Source organism: Vanellus vanellus (genome assembly GCF_965231255.1).
Source record: "Vanellus vanellus genome assembly, chromosome: Z".
NCBI lineage: Eukaryota > Metazoa > Chordata > Aves > Charadriiformes > Charadriidae > Vanellus > Vanellus vanellus.
In genome coordinates, this window is record NC_138908.1 from 8,387,125 (window position 1) to 8,401,137 (window position 14,013).

At 36.7% G+C, this 14,013-nt stretch overlaps 1 protein-coding gene across 2 annotated transcripts in view; it reads right to left on the reverse strand.

Moving 5' to 3' along the window:
- Positions 1 to 59: 59 nt before the first annotated feature.
- The window catches only part of ZFYVE16 (zinc finger FYVE-type containing 16), a 34,944-nt gene continuing 20,990 nt past the window's right edge, over positions 60 to 14,013 (reverse strand). Inside the window, exons 7-18 of one of the 2 annotated variants that reach the window (XM_082497812.1) lie at positions 12,657 to 13,035; positions 12,012 to 12,134; positions 11,763 to 11,918; positions 10,929 to 11,153; positions 9,081 to 9,163; positions 7,153 to 7,257; positions 6,182 to 6,332; positions 4,932 to 5,012; positions 4,203 to 4,365; positions 3,367 to 3,472; positions 2,804 to 2,968; positions 60 to 1,912 (exon numbers count right to left, since the gene is read on the reverse strand). In XM_082497812.1, the coding sequence (XP_082353938.1) occupies positions 1,751 to 1,912; positions 2,804 to 2,968; positions 3,367 to 3,472; positions 4,203 to 4,365; positions 4,932 to 5,012; positions 6,182 to 6,332; positions 7,153 to 7,257; positions 9,081 to 9,163; positions 10,929 to 11,153; positions 11,763 to 11,918; positions 12,012 to 12,134; positions 12,657 to 13,035 (1,899 nt within the window). In that variant the 3' untranslated portion in view covers positions 60 to 1,750. Of the gene's footprint in view, positions 1,913 to 2,803; positions 2,969 to 3,366; positions 3,473 to 4,202; positions 4,366 to 4,931; positions 5,013 to 6,181; positions 6,333 to 7,152; positions 7,258 to 9,080; positions 9,164 to 10,928; positions 11,154 to 11,762; positions 11,919 to 12,011; positions 12,135 to 12,656; positions 13,036 to 14,013 lie in introns of those variants that run through there. The other variant, XR_014270216.1, reaches the window with a different exon arrangement.

Here is a 14,013-nt window from a genome sequence, read left to right on the forward strand (position 1 = left end):
GCCACTCCTCGCCCGGGACTGCCAGGAGAATCCTCAAAACATGGCAAACACCAGACCCATCCACCAAGAAGCTGTAATTTTTAATTTTTTTTTTTTTTTTTTAAGTAACAGAGATAAGATATGGAGCATTTTAGTTAACTTTCTTATCGCTCATTACTTAAACGGAGTTAGCAGAGGGTGAGTGGCAAGAGCCAGCTGGTCCTTTGGTCACCCCGCGCCGGCTGACCCCGGCGGTTGGGGCTACAACCACTGTTCAACCCTGCGCTGTTGCTTCTGCCACTGTCCGGTTGCAGCTCGTTTTCAAGCAGGGACACGTTTTGTTCATGATGCTGCTGCCCCCCGGTGTGGTCTTCAGCTCTTCCCCAGAACTGCCATTTCTCTGAAGAAGTTAAGTTAATTGGCTCAAACGCAGCCTCGGTTTCCTCCAGGGTGAAGACCTTGAAGCCTGAACCCTTCTAGAACCGGTATTTTAAAGCATAGGTAACAGCAGAGCAGGTTAGGTTAAGTTACAAATTGTTTTTGATACAAAAACATGAAATATCCCCTATCGGCATCAAGAAGGCATCGAAGTTTTAATAGTCCCATTATAAAATTGTACCAGCATTTTTTCCTCAAAACAATATAGATCCTGTATATATTTAGTTTTGGTTCTGATAAACAGTTGTGTGACAGTTACTAAACCCCAGCTATGGTTCACTGAACCTCAGTACAAATCACATGCATCACAAGTACATAAATAGATCTTAATGACCCAATATCAAAAATACATACTATACAAGAACCTCAGGTACACTAAAAATCAATCTGTTCCTGAAAATTCACACTTAATACATCAATTCTCCCTGAAAGTAAAGGTGGCGACTAAGAAGTGACAAAAGCAGTAGACAGGAGCAGAAAAGACAATGCAGAATTCTTGTCTGACTTATTGCTACAGGTAGATTACATCAAGGGTAATCTGTTGGTTTTTTTTTTTTTTTTTTTATTAATCCTTGAAGGGTCAAATTGTATCAGGACTTCCAAATACAGACTAAAGAAAAAATAGCAGTATTTATAAAAATAGCATCCATTTAAGTTAGATAAATCCTTATAAATACAAGAAAGAAATCATTTATTCTATAAAAAAATTAATTCAGAGTATATGTTCCTGAAGCAGCAGCATAATACTCTAATGTTAAGGACTTCAACTACAATATCTTCATAAACATACCTGCAAAATTCTTCCTTGTGCTGACCATAAACAAGTGTCAGAAGGTGTGCACTTATAACTGGCACATGAAGTTTGCAGTCAGCTACAGAGGTTCTCATCTTTGAATCTCAAATGGCATGAAAACAGTTTTGTGCCCACTTCTACTTCAGCGTTTAGCTCATTTGCACATGGAAAGCACATACTTCAGATTAGATCTAACCATAGCAATTTTTAGTAACACATTTATCTGAAGTTAAGAGGCAAGATAGTATGGCTTAGAGTTACACTACATATAGAAAATGCTACAACTGTGTAAAGAGGTAACAAAACCTGCCCTCTTCCACGCCAGTATTAAGTGTAAACTTTCAGAACTTTAGGAAACATTGCAAACTACAATTCTTTTGTGGTAAAGTAACCAGAGAGGATTTGAGGGTTTTAAAAAACAGTCTGAAAAATCTATTAAAACATAACAGGTTTAGAAACTTCAACATTTTTAGTGTTTTTAGCATTACAACTTTGGTGTTCAGATCTAGCAAATCAGTATATTGCCTGTAATCAGCCTCATCAGAACAGATGTTCTATAATGAAAAATACTAATTCCATTTTCAATGGTAGACTTGTAGGATCTGACATTCCACCATGAATCACAGGAATCAGAGCACTGTCCAATTCATTCAGATAGTTCTGTGGAAGAAGGTGACCTCCAGATCCAGCTAAGTACTCAACCTAGAAGAAAAATGTATTAATGTTGATATTAACACTTTTTATATTAACATGACAGCGCAAAGGTGTAGTATCTTGGTTAAAAGAGTATTTCAGCTAGCATGAAGTGACAAAATAACATTCAAACACTGGGAATTAGATGGGCTTTGAGTTTTGATTAGGCTTGCCATCGAGAAATGCAACATTCCCCCCTCGGTTTACAGGGCCACACAACCTCTGCGTCCCAGACTGCTTCAGTCTGATGTCCAAGAATTATTTGATTATATCCTAGTATCACAGTTACTATTAATTTCAAAATATACTACTGAAAACTAGATTTTCAGGGCTGTATTTCCAGGTTCTCTCAAAAAAGATATGGAAGTGTAACAGAGAACACCTTCAGAGGCAAAGAACTTAAAAGATTACAAAACTGTGGAACGCTTGAGGGCCATCACATGCTGGAGAGCCTTGCCTTCCATTCCCTCTCTTCCATCCTCATCTGGGCAGACTTGTCCTTTTCTGCTGTACATACTTTGATGCAAATATCCCTTAATGAACTACATTAGGGATCAAAATCAGGAGAAAACTACGTAATTAGAAAAAAGCATCAGAAAATTAGCTCTATGATTCTCTAAACTGACCCACCTTGGAGGCAGATGAGTGCCACAAAGAGTCAGAACTAGGGAAGGACTGATAGCTTACTGCAAGCAGCTATTAGGGAATTTGGGCAGAATAAGGAAACAGGACTATTCCTTTCAAGAAAAACTAATCATTAAGACAGCTTCTTCATGAAATTTCATCCTCAATCTGCATCTGGGGTAGGGCAAAAAATTAAAAACATTCAGGAAGAGATCCAAGGTCTTTACAAGAAAGATATTTCAGTTGGAGTATCTGCAACAAAACTTGAAAGATTACCATATCTGAGTCAATAGAAACTCTTAGGCCTATCTTATTCATCCCATTATTTTTCAAGGTTCTAAGGTGTCGGCAAAGAGCAGTACTGCAGGCAACAGCAATCTCTTTAGCAAACTGGTGAGGAACAGGACTAGATAGTTCATGGTCCTTTAGAAAATAGTATACCTGAAATTATAGAAAGGATAAGGAGTCAGCAGCCTAGTTGTGTTAAAAGATAAGGAAAAGAGTAATTCACTATACACATAACACAGAACAGAGCAAGCTATAATGCTTGTTTGGTGGCAAAGTATTCTAGTATTTCATCTATTCAATCAAAATACTGAAGTGGCTGTGGGAATATCTGGATTTATAGAGTTATCAATGCTAACAGACTTCTTTTTTTTCAGAGGAGAAAAACGAAAAGCACTTAAACTTATCAAAGAGCTATGGAAAACATTCTGCCAATCAGTATGGCTATACATCACAGAAGTTAGATTCTTTAGTAGTATCACTTAGTATGATCACTTTACACTTAATTATTCTAGAAGTAGCAAAAAGGCTCAAGAACAATGTAATTTACTAACTTCAGTACACTTCATAACTTTCCCCTCTCTTTCGAAGTCTCTGCCTTGTGATACTTTTTCACTCTGAGTTCCTTCCATTGATTTTCCATCGACTGGGCTTAAAATTCTATGGAAGACAACAGTATGGTTAATAATTAAAACCACATTTTATAATTTAGATTGAGTAACTTGTATGCAATAACGTTTAGTCATCCTTAAAGGCTGTTTAAACAGCTTTAAAACAAACTGTAGTACAGGACTTGCACCACAAAAATACAGATGCTACAAAAAGAAATATGCTAAACTGGGAATAAACACCACAATAAAAACCTAATCTTAAAGGTCTAAGAAGCTATAAACCATCTTAACTGAAGCCGCTGTTTGTTGTGATTGGTCCAATAAAGACTCTCTGCATCTTGTTTTGCTTTGTTGAACGCTGGCATATCAAGCAGCGAACGGCCAAAGGCAGTTCTATGCACTTCCAAGCCCCCCCTAAGAAGGAAGCTTAGAGGGATTAATTGCATCCTCACACAAACTGATTACTGATTTGATAGAGGACTTAAAAAGGAAACTGAGGGTTTGTGTAATTTTCCTGTCAGCTTCCTGAACAGAGAAAACTTATTAAGTTTTGGTGAACTACAAGCAAAATTGCTCTGTTGGTGACATCTAGAGGATTGCAGGTAGTTTACCATTCTATCCCCTTTCAGGTTTTAGTATCAAGTACTTTCTTTCAATAAAAATACCTTAGATTTTAAGGTATTTTTTTTATTAAGGTAATAATCAAGAAATTAAAGGTGGATATTTGAAAACTGGGAACAAAAATTCTCTAAGATGTTGTGCTTTGGTAATACATTTACCTTTGGTTTGTTTTCTCTTCATTTCCTACCCAGCAAATATCTACATATTCTTTTATGTCTCCTGTATCCGTTTTGCCACAAGTTATTTTAAAGTCCTTCTTGTCTCTTAAGGCCTGACGCAGGCTCTCCATTGTTTCTGGCGTTATTTGTACCATTAGTCCATCTAGAAGAAAACCAGTTAAAAACTCACCTTATTTACAGAGAGTAGCACGACTTTTTAGGAGACTCTGGGCTTAAATTCTAGTGGGACCAGCCCTCTCCTACAACTCGTTAAATAAAAGCACATCAAACAGACTCCCCAACTACAGCATTAAATGTTACATGAAAGAGGAAGTAATGAAAACCTTTCTTGTCAACAGAACTAAGACTAAAAGATCAATCTTTTAATTAGTCTTAGAAGTTTTTTGCATTTATGTGTCAATGTATGTATTTCATCCTACAGCAATGAAAACGGTTCCACACATAGCCAGCTGTAAAGGAAAGAATCGGATTGCTATAGGAAAGTATGTTAAAAAAACCTACTTTAGTAGGTTTTAAAACAAGTATGTGAACTAGCATGTATTTTTTATACGTTATTTGTTTACAATAGGTTTTCTACAAAGTTAATTCTCCTGAAAAGTTTAGCTTACTGAGGAATAAAGATCTTCCACAAGACTGCTGCTAATTTTTTTTTTTTTTTTTTTTTTTTAAGTTCTCTTAAGAAGAAACCCCATAGGACAAAATTCTTACCTTCAACTATACTGGATTTAGCTAAAAATCCTGAAGATGTTTTTAAGGCTCCATTAAACACCACAAAACTTGCACCTGTAACTAGAAAAAGTAGGAACAAAGTGAGTACCACTTCGTATCACTCAAGTTTGTCTTTATTAGCATTTTACTCACATTCCTTTTTAAAAAGGCAGGCAAAAAAGCTACTACTATACTGAAAGTGCTAATAGAAATTCCTTACTGACTCAATTATATAAAACATAACTCTCTAAAAGGAGTAGATTTTTTTCCATTCAGACCTTGGCAAAAAAGACCATCTTTGTCAACTTATTTTCTGAGTGCATACAGTATCCTTTTAAGATACTGGTGGCAAGCCAACACAGGAAGCCAAAAAAGCTCCATATACAAAGAGGAGACATAGTGGAAGAAACAGTGGTGTGGGGTTTGTTTTTTTGTCCTTTGGAACAGACATGCTACTCAACTTTTAAATTTAATTTATTTACAGAAGATATTCCTGAAGTTTTGATCATTTTCAGTGGTACTATAAGTAACTGGAAGAAAAGGTGACATTAATAAATTTATGCAAAGCTTTGTAGCATGGAAATTCATTTGTTACACACAATGCTTCAAACAAGAACATGCTAAGTAGCTATGCTTAATGAAGCACAGAACAGCATTTCAAGTTGATATGGGAGGTAGTAAGAGTACAGCCCTATCAATCTGGAATTCCACCCCAGCGAAGGGGTCTTGCTGAAAAAGCATGATTCACCAGCCCAGATGCACTGCCACATTGCACAGCTATATTACTTTCAGAACCTAAAAGGTACCTCTGCACTATTCTCTGTACAGGTGGTTCTATCAGTTTGCTAGGTATTGTACAGGGGTACTCACTGTTATTGTATTTCCATACACTCACTTATTGAGACTATTTGTTTAAATATGTAACTATATTGCACAATTCACACTAATTTCAATTTAGATTTTGAAATATGTAAAGAATCTGTCTGAAAATATAAGATACACTAATAACATTCTGGAAACAAAGAGGAAAAAAGTATTAATCTCCCATTCATATGACAGTTGTAAAAGGTAGCTAAGTGTTGACATAAACCAGCAACATATTATTTTGCATTTAAATTACTTTGCTGCTTGAACGCTGAACTTCCTGTCTCAACAACTTACTGCAGACACAGATTGCAGCCTAAAAGTGAACTTACATTTCTGCTACAGAAATGTGATTTGTCTCCATAAGCCCAACTAGACGAGCTTACCTTTTCTGGGATGTCCAGTAGCACTGATTGCCTGTGTGTGATAGAGGCCATGCTTATTCTGCACACACACTAAGTGAGAATCTGCTTCAGTATTAAAACTTGCTCCAATACTAATTACGTGTTCATTAGAAGAATTTATCACCTTCATTACCTGTCAATAAAAAACTTATTAAACTGGCAAATCTCACTTTGCAATACTCATTTTAAAGACAAGACGTTTGAAAAATCCAGCTCAAAACAAATCCCAAGAATTATTCACTTAGTTAATTCCAGACAGTTTGAACAATGCAGTTTGCCATGACAAGCTAGAGGAACACTAAGCATGATCAAAAATACTAATTCACTTGAGAAGGATGAGTAAGTCTGAATACCTACTGCTGGACTATGCAGATTATCAGCTGTAGGGATTTTGTTGGTCTTAAGGCTAAAATATGCCATTTACTATTCAGGGTGGGTTTTCTTAAAGTTGAAGTAAACAATTTGTAACAAAAACTACACTGGCAAGAAAGTTTTGTTTTGTTTTGTTTTAAAAGTTTTAAGCAAACCACCATCAGGAAACGCGTAGGAGATAAACCTTGAAAATACATGCCAAAAGATTTTGAAGAAACTGCTGATTTTTCAGCATTTAATAGTTATCCTCAGCTTTTCACTCATCATTACCCATCTTCCAATATATCCAGGAAGAAGGAAATGTGTGTTCAGATAATTCCGTGCCCTCCCCATATCACCTGCTTACATCAGTTTAAAGTTTAAAAAGTCTACAGCACAGCAAATAGAGTCATCTAGAAAGCTGCTATCAAGAGGAGAATTCACTTGCAGAACTGCCCAGAAACATTACAGAATAAAAACATCACAGCATCTAAGAACCATCCCCTTTTATTAAAGGGCTCACGTTAAAGATGTGACATTATATGAAAAATAAAGACGAAAGCAGTTTGGATTAGAAAGCTAATCAAGATGGTTTTACTCACCTCATTATACTTCCTTAGAGGTATTTTAATACAGCTTCTACCCATTTCCACATGAACAAACAGGTTGTCTATTGTATGCAAAGTATATTGATAATTTCTAAGGTCCTGTAACAGACAAAGTTTTTACGTCAGCAGACAATTAAGTATAATTTTCTTACATTTTATAACAAATATTACATAGACAAAGTACTTTACATACATATCTAAGACTTCTAAAGAGCAACGACATTAAGGGTGGCTGAAGACTTAGTGATAACTTTTTTCCTACTGTGACATAGGTGAAGGGTACCTTAGTGAATACATAAACAAATATACAGCACTGACAAGGTAGCTCTAACTATTTACCAGTGGGTTATTTAGACTATGGCTAGTTTATGCATGTTAGGATCTTACAGTGTTTTAGATACCAGCACCTTCCCTCTGACAGAGAAGCAAAGCATGGAAGCCACTATTGAGATTAGTTTCCCAGCTCACACCCTGTCCCCTACAGCTCTAACTTCTTCAGCTATAGCGTGAATACTGCACTGTTTCTTATACGTTTCTCTGACAGAAGTTACCATCCATCATCTCAGCCACTTCTGCAAAATTTTCCTATTCTGTTTTATTCCAGAAGAACAACATTAGGTGTAAAAAGGTCTCATTTGACTTTATTAACTCAGCTGAAGAAAGATTAGAGAAGGCTCTTGTCACCAGCTGAGCCAGGTAATCAGTATCTTCCTCAATCAGCGCAGCTGTAGCAAGAAGGGTATTTATGAACAGACCTCACTGCATTGCAAGTTTCTCTTGAGCTGGCATTGTTTTAGCAATATTAAGGATATACATCACAGATGCCCTTTGTCTTCATCATTTACCAGTACTTCAGTCACCTGGTAGTCCTGCCAAGGAGCCTATACTCCCATTGCCTGCTTCAAGCCGACAGTACAAACACAGAGAATCAGACTAACTCTAACCCAGCTTTATATAAACACCATAGAAGCCCCCTTCCTCAAAGTCTGAAGATGCAATTCCCCATTGGTACTGGCACTACCAGTCAGGCAGGGAGCTGGCTCATGGAACTAAAATGTAAGATTCCTCCATTAAGAAAAAACACTATTTTTCAGATGGTGCAACTTCTCTGATTGATTCCTTATGTAATGACATGGACATCAACAGCAGCGAAAAAGAACGAGGGGCCAAAGACTGCAGTTTCATCTCAGCTGTAACAGTCTCTAGACTCTTACGAGAGGATTTAGTGATCATCACCTAAGTAATACATGCAATTCTTTCCACAATATTACAGCACTCCATCACAGCATTAAGGGCAGGTTTTATCTAGGTATTAGAAGAAGGTTACTTGTTAGGAATACAGGCTTACGGAAGTTTAAATTGAATTATTTGAATATCAGAGAAAGAACTTCCTCAGGAAATGGCATAAATTTCAGACTTGACTTACTCTGATGATTTTGCCAAAACATGAAGTTCTTCACATAAGACAGTCAGACTGGTTAATTGTGTTAAGGTTACATTTGTGTGACAAAGTAATTACTGTTGCAGTTAGGCCACAGCACCTGCCTGTCAACTCTTTCATTCAGATTAAAAAAATGTCAGATTTAAGACTAGAATTCTTGCACCACACCAATGCTTGGAACAGAAAAATGCAACTGAACAATGATTATTACCAGCTTAAATGAAAATGTCAAGATTTTTCTTGTTCATTTAAAGCCATTTCTTACCACCAGAACTAATGCATAACGATAGAATGTGAAAGATACAGCTTTCCTAACTCACATTTAAATACTCTTTGGTCAGAAAGTTTCAAGTCAAGTATGAAGAACTAAGATATCAGCCTTTTGCCAAAAATAACTCTGCTTTCAGGAATCAGAGTTTTGAGGATATTTTATACAATCTAAATTACAACAGGAAAGGAAAAGAATAAAACATTTACTCACAACAAGCAGATTCATAATTGTGTGTCCTATCTCTCCGAAGAGCGGCTTCCGGTGCCTGAAACTTACTACAGCAGTTGGATATGCTAGGGTGGGGGAAGAAAACAAAAAAGGTCATGTTTACCTATCAACAATTGTAAGACTTGCTAATCCAAGTATTTACTTTTATTTTCAGCTAAAGCCTGTGTTTCTTAATCTCTGTATCTGACCAGTCAAAGGAATTAGAGCCTCTGTCTGATTCTCTGTTACGGACTGTCCTTCAGCCCACTGTGTGGTTTCTCCACCCACAGTTAAATCCCACTGCAATGTGATTGCATGGAGTCACACTCCTGTGGCAGTAATTTTGTGGCACAGACTTGTTGCTGCTTTCATATGCTTTGTCAGCTATGTTTCTTGCAATAGGTGATCTGGGCAGAAACATCCTGGGTTCAGTCTTTGGGTCACCAGCTGCGGGAAGGGTTGCAAGGCTTAGTAGTTGCTTGAATAAGAATACCATACAGGTTAACATCTGCTTCTATGTTAATGCTGCAATATAAAGTGAAGTACCACTTAGTATTGATAAGAATAGAGTGAGTGAGGATATTCATACAAAGTAACATGCTTTAAAGTCCCATGGCTGCAATGGGAAACACAGATGGAAACCAGGGAAGGTAACAAGATGCAGGAGAGCACAGTATGAAGCCATTTGAAAACAAAACAGGTAGTATAGCAAAGTCAGGATTGTCAGGTCAAAGATGCAAAATCAGTTAAAAAAATAAATAAAGTAGTTTGGCAAGAGAAAGAAGAATTACAAAGAAGCTACCACCCATGTCAACATGCAGTCAAGCCTGGCCAGTAGAAATCCACCATTGATTCAAGAAATCCATAAACAAGTGAGTGACACATATTTACGGACTCGCAGCTTCTAGAATAGTAAGCTTATTTATCAAAAATGCATTCAGGTCAGGAAAGTTGTGTATGATACATTTTTGAAATCCATTCCACTCAAGCAACTGCTGCATGCTGCACCTTAATCTGAACCCCTGCTATCTAAATCATAAGCAGTAGTGCAAGAGGAAACAAAACAGCCAGTGTATCACTAAATTAACGTCTGCCTTGCTCAAGCAAGTACACAAGCAGCTCCATTAGGCCTTTAGGACAATATCTACTTTCAGGTCTTGCTCAAGCTAGCTTTATCTGTTCTTCAAGGCAATGGGAATCTGCGTAAACATTTCCCTTGGGTGAGCCTGGAGCAGAGTGAGCGTACGTGTCACTGGCAGAGCAGAAAATGCTCACATCAGCCTGCAACAGACTGTGGAAGATAATTCCCATATGGAGATTGTGTCACTGCACAACTTGTGCTGGTGTACATGTACATGCTTTCTATCTACCTCACTTTGAAAGAATGCCTCCTGCATTTTTACAGCCCTAGGGACTTCAAAAATATTAAGTGGTAAGTTATTCTTACAAGTAATGAGTACCTCTATCCATTTTATGAAGTAGTAATATTTTGCCAATATACTTAATATCAATAATTTAATGCAAAAAACCAACTTGTCAGACTTGTAAATGGGGCTTGTGAATTTCCCTCCAAACCCTTCTCCTATGACAACAGAAGTCAGACATTTTGATAGTTTACTACCGTAAGTTTTGCTTTCTGAGCTTTCTCAGAAAAAAAATAAAAAGTAAGGGAGTCTAGCAGCACAATGTAAATTCCTAAGTGTCTTAATAGGTGGGTTCCCATGTGTGACACTTACACAAGCGTACTGTAAAATACTGCAAAAATTATTTTAAATATTTTGCTTGTCTAAAAAACTTGTATTTTCCAAAGGGAATTTTACATCAATAGTTATTTAAAGTGTTAAAACTTACCCCCATATTCTGCTCCCAATCTCAACATTAAACGGATTGGAAAAACTTTCGCCCAGGGTATTTCCATCTTATGGATAAGAATGCCACAAAGAAAAGGGTTATCTGGTAGAATCTGATCATCAAGTTTCTGAAAAATTGGTGAAACAAACAGGAATCCTCCATGGTCTTTGTTACCAAGAAAGTTTTCAGTAAAAGTAATGTTTTCCATGTTTCTTATTAACCTTCCTGTAGAAAGAGGGACAGAGAGTATTTGCACATCTGGAGAGGTAATACATTGGTTTCAAGAAAACTACTCTAACTAGTGGTCTCCTACAGACTTGTAAGCCATACGGTGTATGTCACATCTTCCTAAAAGTCTGACAGACATCCAAACCCATAGACTAAGTGCTCAATATTTATTAACTAAATGAACTTGTATATGAAACCAGTTTTTTTTTTCCAAAAAGTACCAAAACCCTGAAGCGTACAAGATTCTGGCAGAAAACAATTGATGAACTTTGATTAACGCAAACATTTATATACATAAGAATACTGTACTTCTACAAATGAAGTTCCAGATGCCCTAAACCATACACTCAAGGACTTATACCCAGAATCTCCAACATAGCATGACTGAATAACAACAAAACTGCAAAAAGGACGTTTACAGAAGTATATGAAACAAAGAAACTTTTTTTTTTTCTGTTGTTTATTTAGAGCCTAAGGCTGACCCTGCAAGATTTTTCAACAGAATCATTAGATACCTACCAATACTTCAAGCAAAATTACATATCAACTTCCAGCTTTAAAGATCAGCAAGAAGATATTATAAAGTTAGACATTAAAATTACATACCTTTCATTGCATCCTTATAGATGTCAATAAATAATTTGAATATTTCACTAGGAAAAATCTCTTCATCTGGCAAACACTGCAACAGAATGACAATTTCTGCCTGGCCCAAACCATGTAGTCCGTTTGTTGAGAAGTACCAGCACTTTTCTGAAGAATCTATAATTAAAAAGGTAGATACCACAGTAATGTTATTCTACAGACAAAAAAAGAAAACTAGATTTAATGGAAAAGATTATGTGTACTACTTACAAGTTATTAGCTTGACATTCACAAGCAAGTTTGCATTTAGGATAAATGTTAGTGGACTAGGACCTCCTTCCACAAGAAGCAGAGTGACCTGTTGGTGAGATGGATGTTCTTCCACTAGAGGATCTAAATAAATTAACACTCAATTTAGTTCAACATGTCAGCCAACTACCTAAAACAAGAATTACAGATCACAGCATATGAAAGACTATCCCATCCTCCTATCTTAAGAGGGTGGTAATTATACTCAGAATTGCTACACATCAACCAATGACGAGCTCGCTTACCCTAAGATTCAAGGAACACATAAAAATAAAGCAGTAACTTCTAAAAAAGGTGCAAACTAGGGCTACCATTCATTTGGTAATTACTGACAAATTGTGTATGCTGCCTCCTCATCCATATAGTGGTACTGTTAGTTACCATCAGTGAGCACAGTCACTACTGTAACAAATTTAAGTGATGAAGTATTCTTTTCCTAACCTATTGATACTGTTAATAATGCATGTTCATTTATCCAACAATCCAATGTGCAGCAAATAAATGAGAGATTAGAATTGTATTAAAATACAAATTATAAATGCAGAAGTTCATATTTATAAATCTTGCATGAGGTGACTAAATATTAACAAATTTCTCAAATTTTACCTTTTCCTTTTTCACCCACTGCAAGCAAAAGTGGTGGCAGTTTATCACCATCAGGAACAAGGCTGATGTCTTTACGAACACAGTTTTCAACACTGCATAGCGCTCTGTAACTTGAAGGGCTAACAGGCATATCACTTGTAGTCTGATCAACTGAAGTGGAATGAGTCTTCTCAGCTTCCGCAGTAGGAGAACGCCCTTTACTTTCTAAAGTTACAGATTTATAACTATGTACCACCTCACTCTGGCCCAGAACAGCCTGCTGTGCATCATCTGAAGAAACAGGAGGACACAATTCCTGCATTCTTGTAATAACACCAATTTCTTCCTTAGGTTTTGGATTTACATCAGTTAAGATATCATATTCCTCTGGGCTTGCAGCCTAGGAATAAGAAAAAGAGAAAAAAAATATCTACACTCTTGTCTCTCAACATGCTAAAATTTCACTACTAGCATTCTAGAAGCAAAAGGAGAAAGAGATCTATCACAAATATTGAGAATATTCTCTAAACAAGAAGGTGGCCACATTCATTTATTTGTTTGGTAACACAAAATTCTTATCAGAGCACTGCAGATTAGTCATTTTAGCATACAACAGTCAGATGTAACACAATCAACAATAAGTACTCCTCCAGGTATCTGTTTAGTATCACTGTTTCCCCAGTCACAGTTACTGAACATTGTTATCACTGTAATTTGCAATCTTTGGGATCAGCAGTTCAGTGCTGAAAATGTATTTCTATTTCTACATTACATACTAATTTTACAGTCATATTAATTTCTACTTTGGAGTCAAACCTATGCTGCTCCCTCAGCGAAATGGATAAGACAAACTATGCGCATAGGCACATTAGGATATCAGCTGCCATAAAAAAAAAAAACCAAACACAACATCAAAACCAGAACAAAAAACAAATCGAGAGGTGTGCTATCATCTTTCAAGATTGTTAGACTTGCATCCTATCTCAACAGGGAAGACTTTGCATTGCAACAAGAAAAAAACAAACAATTCTATGCTTGTCCTGTGATAGTTCTGGTATGCCATCAACTTCCTGCAAATCCTCTGTTTAGAGAATACACATGCCAGAAAAAAAAAAAGAAAAAGACACCAACCCCAAAAATAAACACCTCCCAAACACACAGACAAAAACATGCCTAAATTGGCCTCCAATAGACTTCTTCCCCATGACTTTGCTGGTGTTTCATACCACTTTATACTTTTGACCTTCATAGCATCCTGTGGCAGCATGTCCAGGATTACGTGTTACCTAGTAAAGTACATCTTTGCTTTAGAGCTGCAGTATGGTGGTTTTGTTTGAGCTTCTGAAGCTGCATACAAGAACCATCAACTAATTGTTTC